General features: G+C 37.1%; 2 protein-coding genes across 6 annotated transcripts in view; both read left to right on the forward strand.

Annotated features, from left to right (window-relative positions):
* Positions 1-13,883, forward strand: part of adka (adenosine kinase a) — a 284,700-nt gene extending 270,817 nt beyond the window's left edge. For both annotated transcript variants that reach the window (XM_056471599.1, XM_056471600.1), the window contains exons 10-11: positions 8,649-8,735; positions 12,993-13,883. In XM_056471599.1, coding sequence (XP_056327574.1) covers positions 8,649-8,735; positions 12,993-13,117 — 212 coding nt within the window. In that variant the 3' untranslated portion in view covers positions 13,118-13,883. The remainder of the gene's footprint in view (positions 1-8,648; positions 8,736-12,992) is intronic.
* A 7,212-nt stretch (positions 13,884-21,095) lies between these two features.
* kat6b (K(lysine) acetyltransferase 6B) overlaps positions 21,096-23,603 on the forward strand; it is a 45,303-nt gene continuing 42,795 nt past the window's right edge. Inside the window, exon 1 of one of the 4 annotated variants that reach the window (XM_056470251.1) lies at positions 21,096-21,276. The gene's annotated coding sequence lies outside the window, so the exon portion shown is untranslated. Of the gene's footprint in view, positions 21,277-22,466; positions 22,531-22,551; positions 22,690-22,842; positions 22,927-23,603 lie in introns of those variants that run through there. The other 3 variants (XM_056470252.1, XM_056470250.1, XM_056470253.1) reach the window with 3 other exon arrangements.

The raw sequence follows: 23,603 nt of genomic DNA on the forward strand, positions 1-23,603 counted from the left end.
GAAACAGAACATTGAGTTGGGGTGTGGTTTTATCTTTGTGCGCCTCCTCTCATCTTTCACTCACAGCAGACTTACGGTTAGAGGGGTGTGGCTAAATATATTTTGACCAAGTCATCAAACTGACATCATCAGAAAAGAACCGTTATGACTCTAAACTAGACTCCAGATCTAAAGCAAATGGTTAGATTTTATTCAAGACTACCCTTCTTTAAAATGCATTTGAATGATTTAATTGTTTACCTTAAAATGAATAAATTGCCAATGAATAAAATCAGACTAACAATGTGTTCTAGCAAAATAAACCCTATACATTTTGATTTCATGCTGGCTTTAGAGGGTAGAAAGTTAGTCCCTATTTTTTAAATAATGTTTTAAAAGTCAGTTAAAAGAAGGTTGATTCTCTAAATTGAATCCGAAAATTAGGACAGGTGATTATCAAACTTGCCAAACAACTTCTAAAGTTGGTTGGACTTGTTCAGACTAATGGCTGTGCAATGCAAATTTTTTTTTTTATTAATTAAACTCATGTTGCTCAACCAGTACTATTTAACAGCAAATTCTAAATGAATGAATCTTGAACCAAAAATTTTAGTAAATAAAGCACATAAAGCATACAACTGAAACGCCTGGTTTTAGACCATAATTCATTAGTATGGTGTAGGGCCTCCTTTTGCGGCTAATACAGTATCCATTCATCTTTGTAATGACAGATGCAAGTCCTTCACTGTGGCCAGAGGGATTTTGAGCCATTCTTCTTGGAGAATAGTGGCCAGGTCACTACGTGATGCTCCAAAGTGGCTCAATAATATTTAGTTCTGGTGACTGTGCAGGCCATGGGAGATCAACTTCACTTTGTTCATCAAAAAAATCTGTCACCAGTCTTGCTATGTGTGCATTATCATCCTGATACATGGGCCCCTTCTTCATGATACAATGTTTGAACCTTTGTGTGCACATCTGGTCCTCCAGAATGGTTCGGTTGTCCTTGGCAGTGATGCACCCATCTAGCACAAGTATTGGGTCTAAGGAATGCCATGATATTGCAGCTCAAACCATCACTGCTCCACCATCATGCATTACTCTGGGCATGCAACAGTCTGGGTGGAATGCTTCTTTGGGGCTTTTCCACACCGTAACTCTCTGATGTGGGAAAAACAGTGAAGGTGGACTCATCAGAGAACAATGCATGTTTCACATTGTCCACAGCCCAAGATTTTTGCTGCTGGGACTATTAAAACCAGTGTTTGGCATTGGCACAAGTGACCAAAGGTTTGTCTTTAGCAGCCCGGACATGTATATTCACCCATAATGTTGTGTGGAGCATAATATTTTAAGCAAAACTGTGCTATTACTATTACAGGCTATGATTGGTCACCAGGCTGGTCAAATTTAGCCTTGAAACCTCCAACACAAAATTGGCCAATGTTTTAGTTTCATTTTCCAACCCCGGTGTATGCGTCTATATCAGTATTATTTAATATATATATATATATATATAATGTGTGTGTTTATATGTTTGTGAGTGAAACATGTTAACTACATAGTATATGAATATATAGTACATGCACATATAGTAATGAATTGTTGGTGTTAGTATATTTTATAGTTATTATCACATTATCATTAAGATGTGTAATTACGTTTTCATTTTCCACATTTTTTTCCATCACAACTATTAAAGAAGTCTTAATGGAGTTTGAGTACTGGAAGACAATATTCAATTATTATTTTATATTTGCTTTGTATGTTGGTTAACGATAACACACTGGCGGAGCAATGAAAACATCCTATTGGACCAATTAGTAGTGTGAATCTTTCTTTTTTCCAAGCATCTGCCTCTTGCCTTCATTCCTTGAAACTCTTGTCATTGTCCCCATTGAGAGCTGAGAGGGGCTCCCGGACACCATTTGGCATCCAAGTGGTTGGACGCCTCGTCCTCCAGCGCAGCCCCTCTCATTTCACACGTCCTCCCCCCATTATCATATCAATTGGTGCAGCTTGTAGGAGACAAAGTGAGGTTATGGGAACCACCTAGAGCAACATGCACCATTAAACATCAATGCGAGGGGACTAGCACATATGCAAGTTCAGCCTTGTTTACCAAGATGGAAGACTGGCAGTGTATGTTTCCAGAGTTTTTAACGCTCACAGCCCTCCCTCTGAACCCTAAATCTGTTTTACACACCGCAGTTTTATTGTATTGACATTTGTTCCTTGTAGCAATTTACATGGAGTTAATAGGCAGCGTGTGCTTGATATATATTTTTTATTGTAGCATTTTTTTTTGGTGGACTCTGACCCCTGGATATGACCTAATGTTGTACCACGCACTTCCAAGAAGCACCTCATAATTTTTTTCCCTCCATATGACTCACCATGGCTGGGATGTTTGGACATTTCCCAGCATGCCTCTGGTGCGTGACCTGTCATCAAAGGGCAGGAGGGTTTAGCTCATGCTAGTACCTACATTCGCACCACGCTGAACTCCATTGTCTCTGCTCTCTCCCCCTCGCAGATCTGAAGAAAAAGAGTGTTGTAGCTTCATACGAGCCTTAATCGTCAGTTTGATGTCCATTATTGTCTAGAGCCTCTTCAGTTCAGTCATGGGTATCAAAGGGAGGAACAGTTAATGGCTATTTTTTTTCTCTCGCTCTCAAGCTGCGCTGTTTCTGAGTCATAAAAGGAAGTAGAATCAGGTCAGCCTATGTACAGGAAGGAAGGAACCACATACAGTTTCATTTTGAACATGTTCATTTGCTTCTGGTCATTTTTTCCCCTTCAGTCACTTGTCTGTTTAAACAAAACTACTCATTAGACTCACGTTCATAGTTGTGCGCAAGGCATGCTATGACGGCAATGGAAATATTGTATTCTTTAATTGCGAAATAATAGACAGATCATGAGTTTCTGTTAACTTAATTCACACGGAAGATCCTCTAGTTAATCATTTCAAGAGGAAGGCGGGCGAGCATGCTTCATTGCCTGCATTAATTAAGCAAAGTCGTTTTGCTGCTAATTAGCTGATTCTAAAAGGATCTGCTTTTTGTGTAATTAATTATCAAAGACACAATCGGCTGCCTCGTTGAGGGAAAAAACGCTCACACACGCAGCAGACGTGTCTTGAGTGCTCATTGTTGCGTCAGTTGAAAGGCTTCGCTCACGTTCACTGTTGTTTACCGTCTGCGTCTGATGGTTTCCTCTGAAGTTCTGCACACAAAGTGATGGTCTTTGACACTTACCGGCTACTATTAGCAGGTGTGCGCTTTAAAGCCCTCTGTAGGTGCGTGTTGTTGCAGATTACAGGCTGTTTTGGTGAAAGAATCGTCACCATGTCTAGCTAAGGCTGGATTATGTTTTTCAGCTTTCTCCCTTAGGTCTTCTAGTTGGTGTCAACAAATGTGAGGTTTTACGCAGCCTTCAAGTGGAGTTTGAAATATTGTAATTTGGAGTTGCAAGCAAATGAATGTTTACAGGACATCATGTCTGTCTATGGTGCTCTAGCCATCCAGAGTGAAATACTGTAGGCACATGTTTATATTAAAGATGAACAACTTTTTTGCAAGTCATAAATGCACCACAGGAAAAAGTCTTGTTTGAAACTGAATATTAATAATAATTAATATAGAAAAATTCATAAAAGTACATTTTATATCACCTTTTTAAGTGATACAACTAGGGCTGAACAACTAGTTGAACTAGGGCTGGGCGCTAAAATCAGTGTTGATATTTATTGACCGAACGCCATAGTCAATATCGATTAAAAAAAGATTCGGTATGAAGTTTCGGTATGAAGCGTTATAGTTTTATTAATGTGGCTGCTGAGAGCGTGCGCCTTGGAAGCAATGCCAATAAGCTTGGATGTAAGCTTGTCATTTCCGATGGAGGCACACAACTTTCCAGCCGCACCTAGTTAAAAAACATCGTCAGTTTTCCGAATGATCCGAGCGCACCGCAATTTATGCAAGAAGAACTAACTAATCTGTTTCACACTTAGTATGGAATATACACATTTCAGTAATGACGGCAAACTAATTACCTCAGACAAACACAGCGCATCCAGAGTGGCTTTTTGGTTTCTTTTCTTGTGCATCCCAGCCACTAGCACCTCGTCTGAAAGATGTTTTTAGCATAGGGGGTAATATAGTCATTCAACTTCACAATTTGTAATGTTCAGCATGTATTTGAATAATGATGATTGGTTCCTTTACTTGAAAGCTCGAAAAGCTTGAAAGCAAGTTTTGTTGACGGAGTTTGAGGTTTACTGTATCATTATTATTCACACCTTAAAATTTTCTTTGTTCAGTATTTGCACTTTACCTTTGCACACATGTTGTAACATTTTATTAATCAAGTTTGAGTCTCTTCAACACTTATATTTACTTTATTATAAAGAAATCAGATATTTTGTTTAAATATATTTGTTTTTGACTATTAAAACTATTTGCCTTAGTAATGTTGGTAAATTAAAATAAAGTGGTTACATAACAAAAAAAATCCTAATATTCCTAAATGTGTTGTTAAAAATATTCAATAGTTATCAATATCGAATGATATAATGATATAACTTTTTTGCAATATCACCCAACCCTATGTTGAACATTTTATTAGTTCAGTTTGAATGATAGCATATCATAATATTTCATACTGGCTGTAATAGATTATTGTGAAGACAGATTTATTCAAACATGCTGACATCACCAATAGATTAAGTAAAATGTAATGAATATTTAATAAAGTGCATACATTTACAAAGTGCTGTCTTTCTCACTGACTCACAAGATATGAACAGTTAATTACATCCCTGATGTACATGTGACATTGTTTACGAGTTGATTTATTGATGTTTTATTGAGTGCTTACACGAGACATGATTTTGCTCTGTATCTTTTAGCGTTTCTTCTGATATCTATTGATGATTCTTTAGTGCTATACCTTAAAATAAAGGAGGAAGAGATTATTGGTTCTAGTGTGCTTGATAAGTGGCATGTCTTGACTGAGGCAGATCGGTCATATTTAAAAGTGTAAAAACATATTATTCTTAGAATTTTAATAATAAATTAATACATTATTCATTTATAATGATAATACTTGATTTCCACTGTAGTTTAGTACTGCTTTAAAGGATCAGGCATAATATTCATGATTAGGACCGGTCACAATTTATTTTGATGGTCTGTTTGTTGAAGTTACATTGCATCTACATGCCAACTAATTCTCATTACATTATAAGTAGACTGTTAGGGTTAGTGTAAGTTGACATGTACATGCAAAGTTTCTTATAGTCAGTTAATTGTCTGTTGAAGGGTAGTATCAACAGATTTTAAACAGACAGTCTACTAATACTAAAATGGACCATCAAAATTTGTTACCCCAGGACCCCCTCTTACTTCGCACAGGTGAGTGGGCTTGACAAATTGACACTTTCACCAGTTTTGCACATTTACATTAGACACATTCTTACAATCAGCACCAAAAAACACTGTACATTTATGATGTGTGCTTCACACAGGTGAGTGGGTTTGACAAACCATCGCTAGAAACACTCTTCTCTCTCTATTAAAAAAAAAACACACACTTACTCTAGCACCTAATTCGCTGAGCCCTAACAGTTGCTTGTATACTTAGAACTTCTGGTGTGTATTGCCTCTTTTTGTTAAATCACTGAATGCCTCAATTGTAAGTCGATTTGGACACAAGCGTCTGCTAAATGAGTAAATGTAAAACTTAAATATTGTAGTTGAGCTGCAACTACTCAGTGGAAAACACCCCATACAATGGGAATGAGTCACACAATGCCGTGCAAAAGCACAATTAGTAGATTGTTAGTTTAGGGTTAGAAGAATAAGTTGAAATTAGCTTGAAACAGTATATAGTCAACAGAATGACTAGATATGTTATGCCTCGTTTCCACTGTGCGGTTCAGTAAAGTACAGTACAGTTTGGTACGGGTCACCCTGATCAGGGTTGCGTTTGCACTGCCAAATATACCCTTATTTGAAAAGTGTGGTGTTTGCCAGAGAGTTGTGATTGATGTCATTCTCGCTCAAAGAAGAAAGGTGTATGGGCAGTTCACTCATTGCATTTTTTGTTAACTAATGTTCAAATACACACATGCAAGAAACATGCCATTAGAAAGGGGAATCAGTACGCATTTTGCTTGACACACATTTAGGTGCATCACAAGAAAACAACAAGCTTTGTTTGAGCATGGTTGATTGCTGCCCACCCACATTGTATTATCATGTTGTTGTGTTTAGTTGTGTATTTAAAAATAGCACTTTGTGTTGTTGTTTTCTTGTCTTGTTGTACTTTCTGGTATCGATGCTCTGTAAACCAATGGTGTTCAGCAGTGAGTCTAGCTCCACCTTTTTGATACTGTACAGTTTTACTTGATACCCTTAAAAAGGATGCCAAAAAACTGGTGCGATTCACAATTTTTGTACCTTTGGCAGTGCTAACCAAAACGCCTACAGTACTGTACCGAGCCGCACTACTCAGGCCCCGTTTACACTAATACGTTTTAGTTTTAAAACCGCGTTTTAGAAAGAAAACGATCCACGTCCACACTGGCATTTCTAAAACGTTCTTAGTCTACACAACACTGCTGAAAACACACATCACATGACCACACACTCTGGCATGCGCTACAGCGTATGCGCACGTCTGAGCCCCAGGCAGTCAGCGGGTGCTTTGAGCACACTTCCCCAGATGAGAGCAGTGCACGTCGAAATGTTCATCAAGGATCTTCCACTGGATTTTATCACACTAGTTAACTGTGATATTTAATTCACCGTTGTCTGTATCTAACAACTCTTCGGTCTTTTGAATCTATTACTTGTTTTCAGGTAAAGTGTTTTGGCTGAAGGCAAAGATGAGTTAATATATTAATGGAACCACATACGCTGATTCTGCAAATTTGACTGATTGCTTGCCTTTATTTCCGATATTGTATAAACTTATTGTACATTATACTTTTATAATGGTTTTAATTGATTATTAAAACTGATATTCAGCAAAAGAAACAGGGTATGTTTCAATGAAAATGAATGAAAGGAGTTATGTAATAGGCTCCGTTTTGTTATAAATATGCATACAGTGAAGATGACAGTCATATAAATATGTAGCTACACGATACCTCAACATTTTTGGTGTCTGTTAAGTTGCTAATATCAAAATGAAAATAGGCAGTTCCTTATATCATGTTTTCATTTTATTTTTAAGAGAGTGAAACAACGTAGCCAAGGTGATGTGAATGAGGTTAAAGTAGCCTACACGGTTCACTTTGAAGATTTACTTAAAGTGTCCTCGAGAGTTTGTTTTCCATATCAAACTTGTAAAGTCTGAACTTTGTGCACTTAATATTGAGGAAAAAGCCCCAATTAGAATGTCGAATGTCTGCAGCGCCACCTCTGTTTTCAGATGTCTCTGTTTTCCCCCATCCAAACTGACACGGAGCAGCAGCTTTTTAAATGAAAAGGGCCTCATTAGCATTTCCAAAACGCTCCGGTTTCAGGGTTAGAAAACTCCAGGGTAGTGTAGACAGAAGGCAAAACCGTAGCAAGTTATGCACTTTAAAACTAAAATGTACTAGTGTAAATGGGGTCTCAGTGGAAACAGGCCATTAGTAAACCCAATAACTATTTTGTATTATTATAATTTTGTGTAAAAGTGCATTGGATTCAGTTATGTTAATCTAATGGTATACCAGATGTAACGGCAATTGTCATGTCGTGTTTTTATTTTTCCAGCTTGATTGTGTGGCATGTGGTAACAGCGGCTGCAGTCGGGACTCACCAGGTGCTCTTGAAGGCAGCAGTAGCTCAGTTTCAGATGGCAAATTGCAGTGCTGGATTGTGTTGCCAGACTTGCCACATGTAAAATTTTCTGAACGCCCTCAAGAATCTAATATCAGGTTTTCTGAAGTGCTCTTCTTACTGCAAAGCAAAGTTATATCAGCCTTATTCAACCCTAATGGAGCCTAATGGCATGAATAAAACACAAGCGTATGGCAGAAGGCATTCGAGAGGGAACCGCGGGACAGTTAATGCATTATTTTAGCCCAAAAAGGGGACAGATCATTCAGACTGAATGCTGAAAATAGACTGACGCCGTCTTTCAAAAGCTATTTTAGAGAGCTGATTCATTTCTCCACAAGAATTGCGGTGCTGAAGAACCGCCAAATGATATAATTGCCTCTCATTGAGTTCAAGGCCCAAGCAGGGCTCTTACAGCTCATCCAGTGAAAATGGCACATCCCTCTGTTCATTTCTGCATGTCTTAAGGGAACTTCTCCATCTTTTCATGATGCTAAGTTGGTTCTTGCCTCTGCTGTGTCATGGATGATTAGCATCATGCTAACTAGATTTGTTTGTGAAGAAGACACAAGCAAAAAAACAAGGTGTGTGAGCTCTCGAAATGGTGATGCCTTTTATTTTTGCGGCTTTGAATCTATGCTTGACACTGTTGGAAAATGAAATGTTCTTTGAGCTTCTAAGGGAAAATATACAGTCTTTTATATAAAAAAGACCATATTTGACAGCAGAAAGTCTCACACGTCTGCCAAACAGCCGGTCTGTGAATGAGGCTCATTTTTCAGCTCTACAATAGTTTAACAAGCTCACACTTACCGTGAACTGTCTTTTCCACAGGTGACAAGGTGGAGACATTCCCTGTCCTGGAGATCGACCAAAGCGAGATAGTGGACACCAATGGGGCTGGAGACGCTTTTGTTGGAGGTACTGTACTACTTAAACCACAGTATTCTTTCCTGTAGTTTAAAATGTAGTGGTGTGAATCTACACTGGTCTCACGGTTCTGTTACGATTATCATGCCATCAATTCGGTTTAATTGAATATCTCGGTGCATCATGGTGCATTGATGATGTTTTCCTTACACAATTTTATATTTTACTTCACAGCACAACAATTCTTGTATTAAACGTTTTTTGTATTTAATTTTGTCAGACAAAGTCAGATATATGAACTGTACCTTTTTATTTTACCTGCTCAAAGAAAATACTTTTTGAACGCATTAAACAAAACTCAAGTACATGCACAGAACAACATGAGCATTTATAGCAAGTAAACAAATGTAAATATTATCCCTCTTGCTTTTTGAGCGCTATCGAGCGAGTTGTTAAACCCCTATGAATGGTCACACGCTCAACAGAAAAGGCTGTGATTGGCTCTAACGTTCTGGCGCTGTTCACTGATAGTGACACTGACAATTGGACGCTCGATCACAGCTGATCCATGACAGACACAGTGGAAAAAAACTCGCTCTGCAGACACGCTCATGCCTGGATCCACAAGCAACGCTATAACAGCCTAAAGGAGAGGAAACGTCACGCCAGCAGGTCAAAGAGGCCACAGTGAGAGAGAGAGAGAAATGGAGTTTACTTTCATTTTCTCAATCGCAGTGAAATATGGGCTTCTGCTTGTAACTTGTAACAGCAAACTCTCGCAGTGAATTGTCTAGAGTTTCTGCATTTTAATTATTCCCACTCACCTCCCTCACCATAGTATTCTACCGTGACATAGAGCATATTAGATAAATGCAAATGAGGTCAGTACGTATTAACCGGTTATTATGTATTACTGAACCGATACCGAGTTGTCTGAGTCTGCATTGCGATGCAATTTAAAAACAATTAATTTTGACCCCCCTAAATAGTAGAACATAGTCCTAGCAACGCCAATGTTGTGGGTTTGATTCCCAGGCAAAAGAAAGAACTGATAAAATGTGTACTTTCAATGCAATGTAAATCACTGTGGAAAAAAGTATCTGCCAAATGGTTAAATCATTTCCTCACCCTCATATCACCCTCAACCTGACCGACTTTTCACTTTTCTCCGAAACAGATGATGATCACCGGTTTTCGTGCACACATTGAATACCAGTGCAAAACAACATTTGAACTCTATTGATTGTATTGCCAAAAAGCGACGAGACATTTTTCTAAATATTTTCTTTTGTATTCGACTGAAGAAATTCCAGTTGGCACATAAATGGGCTGAATTGGCTGAAGAAAGGGGCTGAACAGGTGTGTTTGACTCAGACTAGTCCTAGACAGAATATGTTTGAAAAATTGCTGTTACGTTTAGATTTGATTGCTTGGCAGATGCTTTTGTTCAAAGCCATTCACAAATGAGGACAATAGAAGTAATCAAAGCAACAATTTAGAAGAAATTGTGCAAGTAATCTAACACAGTACGGATAGCAAAGTGTGTAGAACTGTGTGCAGATATAGTGTGTCCACTCTCATGTTGGAGTGATAGAAACACAAAAAGTCTCTTTTTTTAATTTCCTGATGTTAAAATAGGATCCAAATCCCTCCCATTTTGAGGCCCACTGCAACGTGACGTAGGAGTGCGGTTTCCCCACCCACCGAATTGATTAACAGCCGCATATTGGCATGTCTCCTTATTAGTGCCTATAATTATATCAGCAAGACAGGATGTGCGCAAAATAACTGGGATTAAAAGATCTGTTCAGCTCTCTGTGATCATCAATCATTATCAAATGTGATCAAGAATGAGTTTTACAAGTTTAAAATGTTTTTAAATAAAGTTAATTTTACCGTCTTTATCACCACAGCCGCATGTCAGTACAACTATAAAAGAAGACGCTTTAATCCCGGTTTGTGGACGTTAAAGATATTAACGTGTATCCTGTCACATTTGCCGTGCAAAAACAGTGCAAAGTTAAACGCACGTGTTTGTCCGCTGTGTGTGTGAACTTGGTAACGACATTGTGTGTGACTCATCATTGCAGAAAGGCTTGAATTAACTCCACAACAAATATATCAAATAATCATTGGTAAAGTTCTTACTGTAGTGCTTCTCACAAACATTACGTGAGATCTGCTTCCTTCATGTCTGTCACTGTGCTGTTTATCTGACGCAGCCGGAGATTTAGGCACACTCTGACAGGCACGTGGGAACGGTGGGCGCGGAGAACAAGCATTAAAGGCACAGGCAACAAAAACAGCTAGTGTGTTCAGAGCAGAAAATTCCAATGTTCTGAAAGGTATAATAAATGATCTGATGGGTGTTTTGAGTTGAAGCTTTACAGACACATTCTGGAGACACAAAAGACGTGTCTTAAATCTTAAAAAAGGGGTCAAATAGGTGCCCTTTAACGAATATTTATTCAAACATTATTCAATGTGTGAAATAGGGGTCTTAGACAAAAGTATGTAAATAACTATTTTTGTAAAGAAGTTACATTAATTATAATAAATTTTACATTGACTGGTACAACCCTTCCTACTCCCCAAGAACTGTACTTATCCAGAGCGAGCAGAAGGGCTGCCAAAATCACTGTGGACCCCTCACACCCTGCACACTGCCTCTTTGAACTTTTACTTTCTGGTCAACGCTACAGAGCACTGTGCACCAGAACAGCCCGACACAGAAACAGTTTCTTCCCTCAGGCAATCCATCTCATGAACACTTGATGATAATAATTGCGAAACCAACATCACTACTTGCTATACACTTTTATACACATATACACTTATTCAACAACACACTTTACATGCCAATTTGCACATAACAGCTGCACATATAACGTTGTATATAGTAATAAACATGTACATACACTTGTCAATCTGGATATTTGCACTCACTACTTACTTCTATTTTTTGTCCTGTCTCTTTTATCCTGTTCCACTCTAGAAGCTCTGTCACGAAAACAAATTCCTCGTATGTGTGAACATACCTGGCAATAAAGCTCTTTCTGATTCTGATTCTGATTATTATTATTATTATTATTATTATTATTATTATTATTATTATTATTATTATATTCATACAAACATTAAGACATTATTCTACAAGTTTTGGCCTCTAGAACACCTGGGCTTATGAAACTAATAATTAACAATAATTCACATATAATTTACAGCAGAAAGAAATTTCAGGCAGCACACAAATGGCCTCAATTGTTGAAACAGGTGTTCCAGACTCAGACTAGAGCTAGACGAAAGTATGTTCGATGGAAAATCACTATTGACAAGACAATTTAATCCAGGATTAGGTTTGATCTGTAACCTCTGGGAAACGGGATCGTGATGCAAGAGCTCTGACACACGATGCTTATTTATTCCCCACACAGCTGCTCCGGAATGACAATTTGCAGACGTATTCTGGTTATACTTCATTTCGTTTGGCTTCGTTTGGTCACACGAAAAGCCGCCAATGTCCCATTGTACTGTTTAACCCCAGATAACACAGTTAAGAGGGAAATAGATCGCTTTCGTGATGGATTAGTGGAGTTTCCAGACTCCCCGCAGCCGTTATCTTTAATCTGCGGGTTTTGCTAATAACCGCACGTCTACTCCGATCTCAACTGTGAAGTCATCCATCAAATGCGTAAAGCACAACGCTGTTTGGCTCCCCGTGAAAAGCAGAAATATCAATGTTGATCACTCGCTCGGCCTAATTCATCTTCATGTGCCGCCTCTTACTCGGCCCTTTGCTTTTCAAAGGCCACAAGCCTGACTTGCTAACATGTCTTCCTGTAGCTCTTCCAGGACAACCTTGCGACTAATAGAGCTGTGAGCGTGTTTGCTCAAACGTCGTATTGATTTTTTTTAACTCCTTTATCCGTTCCAACAAGAGGTTGGAGGCCAGCGCTCCGGCGCGTTGGAAAATGAATCTGCCAGCTGTTTTTCAATGCAGCAGAGAGCAGAGATCTAGGTGGGAGGGTTCAGAGCCCGAGGGCAGCTGGAGGATTTCTGTATCGCACAGCATTAAAGCATCACCTTTCCCCCCCTTAAGCCTGATTTCCTTAATTTTTTAAAAGAAACTACAGGCAACCAAATCGATTTTCTAGGCTAACAGTCTCCGACATATGTTTATGTGTGTGTGCGTGTTTACGCGCTTGGATGTGTGTTCATGTATGCGTTCATTAAACATATGTTTGCGTGCGTGTGTTTCTGCACGCTTTCTGATTGGGATGAAATCTGTTCCGTGTTTGATTTGTGCAGGTTTCCTGTCTCAGCTGGTACAGGATAAGACCTTTGAGCAGTGCATCCGCGCTGGACACTACGCTGCTAACGTCATTATTCGCCACGCGGGCTGCACATTCCCAGAAAAGCCAGACTTCCACTGACGGGCCGCTGAGAGACCGGAAGATTTGGCCGCACAAGTGTTTTATAGGACTAATGCCTTTCTTTTCTTTTTTTAATTGACTTTTTATCTTCTGTTCCTCTTTCCTCTCTTGTTCACTGCCTGCTGCCTTCCGTGCCTCGTGGGTTTTTTCTGTCTCACGGCTTAATGCGATCACAGAGATGTTTTTCACATTTCAACTGTTTACAAAAGAGGCAAAAAGAGGAATTTTTGTGATGAAAGTGTTGATTTGTTTTTAATGAGTCCATTTTAGTATTGCAGTCAAAGATCATGGCCAGAACATATGAAAGCTACTTTAATTTTAGTTGTGACCTTTTTTTTCTCACCTTTCTGAGCTAAAATTGTAATATCACATTTGATTCTTGTTGATTACTCAGATTCTTGCAAAAAACTGAATTTTTATATAAATTTAATTGGAGTAAAGCTTATAAACTCCCAAAAATTGGCAATTCAGAATGAAAAATTATTAAAGTTGTGAGATACAAACTCTTGACTACTTTCAATCGTGCTATATATCTCTCAATTCAGTTTTTCTGAGAATGGTATAACTTTCAAATCTCACAGTTCGGACTTTTTTTCTCAGAATTGCAACTTGACTTGCAAATTTGACAGTTATTTCAACCGATTGTGAGTTTACACCTCTTTCAAGTAAAAGAAAACAGAATTGCGGCAAGAACACATTTGCATGAAAAAAAGCCAGCCTATAAACTGGTTATTGCAAGAAATAGTCACAATTCTAACAAAAGAAATTATAAAAATAATCCGAGGTACAATAAAAATGTAACTACTTTTAGGAAATAAACTGAAGAATTGCGAAAAAAAAAAAAAAAAGGTTGCAATTCTGAGGAAATAAATACGTAATCATACATACAAACTCAGAATTGCTAAATAAATATAGTTTCAATATTTTCAATCTCACAATGTTGACTTTTTCACGTAATAAATCAAATAATTTTTTTTTTTTTGCAATGTACTGTGAGGGAAAAAAAATTAAGTATGAGACGAACAAAAATTTACATCACCATATTTTTATATTATTTTCATTCTTTTGATCCTATGGCAGAAACGGGCTTCTGTGTTTTAAGATGTGACTGTTTGCTTCCATAATTACGTTAATGATACAGTATGACTGCTTTAAAAACTGATGCGTAAATTACAAACATTCATTACAGTCGCCAGACGAATGATATGAACCTTAACGAAATCAAAGGCTTGTTTTATCTCAGAGGAATTTTGTTGGCCAGTCCTGCTGTTGTAAACCAAATGTAATTGTGAAAAGCACACTCGAATGTGTCACGATCAAAGAAATCTGTTGTTGTGTGAGCATAACCTCTGCCAAAATAAGAATAAAAGAGCGTGTATTACTGCTGTCACTTTCATTATCTTCCTTGCATTATAATTGCTTATGAAAAATGAGTGTTTTATTGCTTGAATTGTGATTCTACTGTGTGTTTTTGGTCCAACAGAGAAGCAGGACTCCACTATTGGCCAGTTTTACTCACCTGTGTGTTCTTTTGGATGGTTAGAAAAAGCCTCCAGTTTCTTTCTGTTACGTTGATGACAGTTGCAGGTCTGCATGGGTTCATCTCTGTGATTTGGCATGAAGAGAAGCTATTGTGAGCATCATTAGAGAGACTGAAGGTACAGCTGCCCCTTTGTCACAGTAGATCCGGGTCCTGTCAATGACACACACACATTGGCATCACCGAGCACATGGTTTAAAACAACCTGCTAGTCTGCGAAATCCTTAATGACAGCGAAGGACAAAGTCCTTGAGCACTATTTCACATTTTCAGCTCTCACACATGGTCACACTGGTGTTTTTTCCACTTCTCTAATCCTCCCGCTGTGGGTTTTACAATGATGCTGGGTGCTTTTAAGACCTGCGAAAGTTGCCTGTGAGGTTTATAAAAAAGTAAGTTGATTCACAGGTGTCTTGCTTTCATACAACATTTCAGACCAAGCTTTGGAACAAGTCACTTATTTGATATATTTCAAAGTATATTATGTGTCTTTACTATAACTCAAATGTATTTTGGTACATGTTAGAAACAGCTTTGTTGGGGAGTTATTTTTATAATGTGACTTGATTTAAGGGTTAGGTTTTGGGTCAACAATGTAATTACAGATGTATTAACAGAAATTAATTAACTGTAATTATTTGCTGGTATATTGTAAAAGAACACTCGTGTATATATATAATATTGGAAAATAGGCTCATTTTCAACTTCCCTAAAGTTAAAAAGTTGAGGTTTACCATTTTTAATCCCTTCAGCTGATCTCTGTCTGGTAGGAGAACTTTTAGCTTAGCTTAGCATAAGTCATTGAATCAGATTAGACCGTTAGCATCTCAACATACTCATCATCACTTTAAAACTTTAAATTGCTGTATGTCAGCAAGAGGATTTAATTATTTAAAATAAAATATCTATTTTAATAACTGTGGGTGAGAATAAGTATCCTGAATGAGAATGGAGTTATTTTACCCATATTTAACCATAGAACATGGAGTATGACTTATTAGGTAATACTTTAATATACTGATCCACCATTAATAACTACACAGGGAATTATTTGCTGGTATATTTTAAAGTAATACAATTTTTTTTGGAAAATGGGCTCATTTTAAACTCCCTTAAAGTTAACAAGTTGAGTTTTACCTTTTTTTAATCCATTCAGCTGATCTCTGTCTGATGAGAGCACTTTTAGCTTAGCTTAGCATAAGTCATTGAATCGGATTAGACCATTAGCATCTCAACATACTCATAAAAAAACTTTAAATGCCCTTTGTTAGCAAGAGGATTTAATAGTTTAAAATAAAATTTGAACTCTTGTGGGTGAAAATAAGTATTCTGAATGGGGATGTAATTATGTTACCAATGTTTACCCATAGACATAGAATATAACCTATTGGGTGATATTTTAGAACACTGATCCACCATTAATAACTACACAAGGAATTATGTGCTGATATAATTTAAAGGAAAATTATTTTTTATTGGAAATTGTGTTCATTTTACAACTCCCATAAAGTTAAAAAGTTGAGTTTTACCATTTTTTCATCCATTAAGTCGATCTCTCTGTCTGGGAGACCTTTTAGCTTGGTTTAGCATAAGTCATTGAATTGGATTAGACCATTAGCATCTCAACATACTAACTGTCACTTTAAAACTTTAAAATGCCAGCAATTTGTCAGCAAGAAGATTTAATAGTTTAAAATAAAATATGAACACTTGTGGGTGATAATATTCTAAATGAGGATGTAATTATTTTACCCATGTTTACTCATTAACATATATTGGGTAATTTTTGAGTATACTTATCCATCATTAATAAATAAACAGGAAATTATTTGCTGGTATAATTTAAAGTAACAATTATTTTTATTGGAAAATTGCAAGCATTTTTACAACTCCCCTAAAGTTAAAAAGTTGAGTTTTACGTCTGGTGGGAGCACTTTTAGCTTAGCTTAGCATAAGTCATTGAATCAGATTAGACCGATAGCATCTCAACATACTATTCATCATTTTAAAACTTTAAAATGCCATTTGTCAGCAAAAGGATTTAATCATTGAAAATAAATTATATGAACACTTGTTATTGTATCTATTTTAATAACTGTGGGTGAGAATAAGTATGCTGAATGAGAATTAAATTATTTTACCCATTTTTAACCATAGAACATGGAGTAAAACTTATTGGGTAATACTTTAGTATACTGATCCACCATTAATAATTACACAGGGAATTATTTGCTGGTATTTTTTCAAGGATCACTCATCTTTTTTGGAAAATGGGCTCATTTTAAACTCCCTAAAGTAAAAAGTTGAGTTTTACCTTTATTTAATCCATTCAGCCGATCTCTTTGTCTGGTGGAAGCACTTTTAACTTAGCTTAGCATAAGTCATTGAACCGGATTAGACCATTAGCATCTCAACATACTCATCATCACTTTAAAACTTTAAAATGCCATTTGTCAGCAAGAAGATTTAATCATTTAAAATAAAATAACGCTTATTGTTTTATACATATATTTAGAATAATTATGCTGAATGAGGATGGAATAATTTTACCATAAACATGGAGTATAACCTATTGGGTAGGATACTGAACCATCATTAATAACTACACAGGGAAATTGACTAATGCAATACTAACTATCTAGTAATTACTGTTAACTAATTAGTACTGTAATAGAAATAACAGTACTAAAAATAAAAAAGTAATAACAGTACTGTTATAAACTCTCTAGTAATTACTATAAAGAAGTTGATTTATAGATTAGGAATATCATACAGATGAAACTGGTAGTTCAATATTAACTAGTCAATAAACACTGGTTTTTCATTCTTCCTTAAGAACTAATGAGAAAGATTCACAATTCATCCATAACCAATCAATAATTAGTAACACTGGAGTAATTACTATAATGCAAACTTTATTTTCTGCATATAGAGAATCAAATTCAAACATCTATATGCTATTAGGTTACCAATTGATGGTGTAAATAGTGTATATTTGTTCACAGTAGCAGTTAAAATGTTAATGTTTTGCTACACGTTTGTCCTTTACCTATTTTTAATTATGAAGCTTTCTAATTAGTTCCTAAGAAAGTAGTTATTGGCTAGTTAAGTGAACTATCAGTGTCATATGTGGGCTATTACTCAGTAATTTATTAATCAGTTTTGTGATAGTTAACAGTGATTACTAGATAGTTAATAATGCGTTGGTTATTTGTTCCAGCGTAGTTATTAATTAATGATGGCTCAGTATTGTGAAGTACTACCACACATTGTGGCACTGAATTACATTCAGTCACACATTACAGTAAGGTTCAATTAATTAATGTTAATGTATTTTATAAACATTTATTAAGAATGAACAATATGTGTACAGTATTTATTAATCATAGTTTAACATTTAGTAGTGAATTATTAAAATCTAAAGTCATGCTTGTTAATATTAATGCAATATGTAAGTTAAAAAGGACAAGAATAAAAACTGTAAATATTATTCATTGTTTGGTCATGTTAGTGAAGGTATTAACTGTTAAGTGTTAACCATTTTAGGTATTGTCTCTAACTCATTGTAATATTTATTATATAATGTTTCTCTTAAAAAAAAATAAACAGGGACACATTCCACTTTTTTTTATTATTATTATTATTTGATGCTTAACCCCTTTTTTGTCTGTGTTTGATCCACTTGGGTGTGTGCAATACATTGTACCAAATGATTCATTAAAATGTTAGTATAGAGTAATTAAAAACTTAATATGAAGTCGGTCTGAAAAGTTTATTTATGCAAACAACTTGAAACTGGATCTTTGGGGACTGTAATATAATTAATTTGAACGGATAAAATCTATAATCACCGACATAAACAAAAAACAGCAACATATGTTCTCAGTAAATGACTTGCTGTAGTTTTGTTATCTCATTAGAACTGTCAACTATCATATTCACAGGCACGGTTTATTTAAAGCAACAGATAAGAATGGTACATAATACTGTATGACCTCATATAAACTTTATACATTTCACAATGATTGATGCACAATATCCTTAATGCTATTTGATTTGGTTTGGTACACCATAACAGCAAATAGTGTCATATTTATATTATATTTATATTATAATAGATATTATATTTATATATAGGGCAAAAACCGTCCAGATGGCAATCTATTGATAGTCTTGGTTGGAACATTCAAAGCAGTTGCATCTCTGTGTTTAGAAAATTAAACCATTATCTGGAAGGTCATCAGTTTTAGCTAATCTTCTCGCCCTACCGCTGTTATACACTTGTTCGGGGCACTTATCCTGACTGCATGTGAATATAAATGTGCCAGTGGTGGAAATATGCAAACATGAATAATTCCAATGTATCTGTGTAAACTAAACAAATGTACCTTCCCTTTTGGCATACAAATAAGTAACACTTGTGATAGCCGGTCTCAGGCTAAAAATAATGCCAGCGGTCACCTGAGAATTGGCAGGTAGCGTGTTATGATCCTCTGCAGCAGATAACCAATAGGTTTAACTTTCAATAACCGCTCCAAAAGGGTCTGAATGCAATACTAAAACGGCTGTGTGATGATATTACCAAAATATATAGTGTTAGTACAGTATATAACTCCCAGTAGCTCACCCTGTTCTGTAAATCAGGTTTCAGAAAAAAAGACAAGCCTTTGGTGTCAGATCACCTTAATCAGGCTTCGCTGGAGGCCAGTATTAAGGCTTTTGCCAAACTGTAACCACATCCCGCAAGGCTCAAGTTTTATTTATTGTGCAATTTGCTTTCCTTTCAGACACAGTAAAAAAGTAGCATGTCCATGGTTCAGATTGCCCTGCGCTACACCAGATTTTCACTGCAGGGTAAAGTCATGTGCAGTCGAGAACTGTCAGGGGGTTTTGTCGCTAATTTTTTTCTTGTAAATGAAATAGCTTTGATTTACGCCGGTTGTGTTGCTCCAACTGTGGTGAAACACATTGAGCTGTATTTAATTGAGCCTGGTATTTATATTGAAAAACAAACATCAATTAAATGTGCAACACCTTCTGAGCAATTATAAAATCATATATAATTAAAACAGTGTGAAAGTTTTGTTATAATTATGCATATGTGCGTGCATTCGCATGATATTGATCTGCATGGGTAATATTAAAGGCGTAGTTCGAACAAAAAATGAAAGCTTTGTGTTAATTTACTCACCCTCAGGCCATCCTAGATCTATGTGATACTTTTTTTTCATCAGTAGAATATTAAAGATGATTTTTTAGATGAAATCATTCTCCTTGGTGAAAGTCAATATTGCCACTTTGAGAGCGAAAAGATAAGTGTAAACTAATACTATGTGACTCCTGACAATACACTGACTTTTGATCATCAAAATGGTACTCACTTGTGCTTTTTGCTGAATGCTGCAGCTTATAAAGAGTTGTAAATTGCGGCAGCTTGCATGTTCGTTTGAGCCCATGAATACACCAGTACACATCAGAAAACTTATGATCCAGTCTGTCGTGAACCAGTTTGAACCCGATTAAAGCTAATAATGCTGCAGTAATGTTCAGTGTTTAGTGAAGACCAATTGTTAAAGACTTTATAGTATTGTCAAAATCCATATTAACTTTTGGGGTGACTTTGAAGGGGTGTTCATAAGACTGTCATTACACCTTTATAATCATATGTGATTTTTTTTATACATGCTTATAACTGTCATTGTGTCATTTGCTCAGTTGTGACATTTTAAATGCAAATATGACATTGTTTGTTATAACAACTTGACATAAATACATCACAACCTGTTTGTGTATTTGTCATGACAACTTGACACCAAGACAACAAACTTGTCATAAAATGGCATAACTGAGCAAATGACATTTAATAACAGTTGTCATAAGCTTGCATAAAATCTGGCATTCATGACGTGTCATGTCATGATTATAAAGGTTTCATGACTCATTCAGGTAAAGTGTTCCTATTTTTGCTTGCGTTTGTTTTTTTTTTAACTAAAAGTTTCTCTGACTTGTATTTTATAGATGATAAAAAAAATAAATAAATGAATAAATAGCCAGAGGGTGACTTAATTAAGCACAAATTTTCATTTTTGAACAATATGAAACATAATTTTTCTTGTTAAAAACATGACACAGAATATTTAGTCTTTTCCCACATGTAGTATACGTTTGCAATAAAGCAATCATAAACGCATGCTGACTTTGACATCCATATGCCAATGAGCGATATTAAAAGTTTCCTTTTCCTCTTCACAGACAGGGCACATTTTGTCTCCTCTTTTCCCACCCATATGCCATGTAGTCTGAAACAATGTACATTGTTTCCCAATGAGCGATGTGATGTCACATAGCGGTTACAGCGAGTTAGTCCTCCTCTGTGGCTGATGGAGTGCCGAAAGGGGAGGGTACTACTTTGTCACAGACTCCTATGTAGATTAACCTTTCAATTAGTTGTTATCAGGTTCCCTCTGCCTACGCGTGCGTTCATCTTCCGAATCAAACAGGACCCTTCTTGGATTTATCAGGCTACTTTACGCATATATCATCAGCTTCAGAAATAAGCTCGTTTTCTTTTTATTGCTTATACGAGGAGCGTGGAGAGATCGCGCCGAGGAACTTAAAGGTAAATGTTCGCTTTGCCAGCGCTGTCGGGGCATTTATCTCGGCGGTGGCTTGTTATCGGTGGCATGTTTTAATCGTTCAAGTTGAACTTGTCGTGAGTGATGTAACTTGACGCGAGCGGGGAAATTAATTCGGGCTATTAAGGTTATTGGGTTACACGAACCGCGCAAGTATCGCAAGCTACTGCTTGACCCGCATAAATGGAATTTTCCAGATGCTATCTGTCCTCAGTTGCTTGCTTTTGAAATATGAGTGCATTTTTGCATGCGTTAGAAATAAATAATCAAGAGTTATTTTTTAGTGCTTCGGAATAACCGCGGAGAAATGCTATGCCATCATCATCATCCGCTTAGACATTCGCAGGGTTTATAAATGTTGTGTATTTGCGTGCACGCTATATCTTCGTGAGGATGAGCGCGCGCTCTGTACTAGTTCATAGCCCTTTGTAAAGTGCGAACTAATTATTATATTAGATTACAGTGCACATAAGACGGGGAATGCCAAGGATAACTCGAGCGCTTGGACTAATTATTCACCATTACATTATTCTCCAAAAAGTGTGACTAGGTCGATCTGCTCATGTTGCAGTGTAGTGCGATGCTCATAAGGGGGAGCCTTCTTAAAGGTGTAGAGCGGGTTTCGGGTGATCTTACATTAAAGAGCCATCAAGTACTTTTAAACTCATTAGATTACGTGATGAGTAAATATTCCTAGCTCCTGGTCGTTTTAGTGGGGATTGAATAGCAGGTATAACATTGCATTAGCGATGCGCACTAATAGTGGTTGTCACCTTAAAGAGGTAGTCTTACCTCAAAATGAAAACACTGACATTTACTCGCCCTCTTGTTGTAATAACGCGTATGACTAAACAGGAGGCGACATGCTGAATGACAGCCTTCACTTTTATGGTGTGTTTATAATAAGCAGTTGAATTACACCCGAGGCTGTCAGTTTTTCTCACGTTCTGCTTAATATCTGCTCTTGTGCTGCTTCGCGGATAAAAAGAAAGTCAGGCGGGTTTGGGGGAGAGGGAAAAAGCGTGCGAGTGAGTAAATGATGACAGAATGTTCAGCTGTGGTGAGCTATGCCTTTAAGAGGCGGGTCAAGTGATTATTGACAGATTATGAAGCCAACCGATTCCTCGAGAGGCCGAACTGTTTGCTTCTGATTGACACTTTTGTTATCAAACCAGGGATAAGTATTTGCCCTTTCTAACCAATATTAAAGTTTCTTGGGCGGGATCGTCTTTGTGAAGGTAAGGTTTAATGAGACTCCATTGGGTTGTAATCAGTGTCATGTCGGATTCATGTAAACTACAACATTGTAACAAAATGGCGTCTGTTTAGTAACGCGACCGGGCAAAGCGGAGAAGTCACCTGACCTGTCCACCGTATTAAAGCATCCAGAAAACAAGGTTTGCGAGACCGCGGGTTAATTGACGCGTTGACTTTGTCATCATAAATTATAGATAGTCATCTGTCGGAAGTAGTCATAAAGCATAACCTAATTTAGCCGTCTTTAGCCTAGCGTGCTAGACTTGAGCTCCGGAGCTGTTTAGAAAGCCGATGCTCGAGATAAGAACCGAATGCTTCTGAGATTCGCCTGACTTTTAGCTCTCTGTCTGGGCTTTAATCCGAGGACTCGAGCTGAAGTACGAATGTCAGGACGCGTTTGTGATGCTGTGTTTTGTTATGGCTGTCAACATTTGAGATGATGATGATGATGTTAGACTCTTAATGTGAAATGTCCTGGCCAAGTCGTAGTTTGTGACCAAAACTGGAAGAGTGCAGACGAGATTTCAGAATAGATTAGACAAGTGTCAAATTCCGAAACAACACTGTTTTGGGTTTTTTAAGTTCGCGTTGAACACCCAAAAGGAGTGAGTGGCGTTTTATTCACTAGACTTTGTTTTACGCTCGGGTGTCTTGTTTTATATGGTTCACTTACACACTGTGTTTGCTGTCATGCCTCTCCAGTTAAACTGGAGTTGTTTTGTGGTTGTTTTGAAGGCTAACCGAGTTGCGTTGTTCAATTATTTACCGTAGCTTTTCTTGGATCTGTTTAGGCCGGATTTAATGTCTCTGAGGAATGGGTCAAGTGTTCCCCTCAGAATGTTTGCGAGGCTCTTTATGTAACAATATTATGGCAGATAAGTTGTTGTGGTTGAGTTTACACGGCTGCTGCTGCTGCTGGCGAGCGGAGGAATTCTTGAGAAATTGTTCAATGCATGTCACCTGCTGGCTGCTCGCAGCACTGTCCTTCCCCTGCTTAAACTGTTTGGCTTTTTACACTCTCAGCAGCCAATGAGCTTAATGGCATTTTACGTTT

This window comes from Danio aesculapii, chromosome 13 (assembly GCF_903798145.1).
Source record: "Danio aesculapii chromosome 13, fDanAes4.1, whole genome shotgun sequence".
Lineage (NCBI taxonomy): Eukaryota > Metazoa > Chordata > Actinopteri > Cypriniformes > Danionidae > Danio > Danio aesculapii.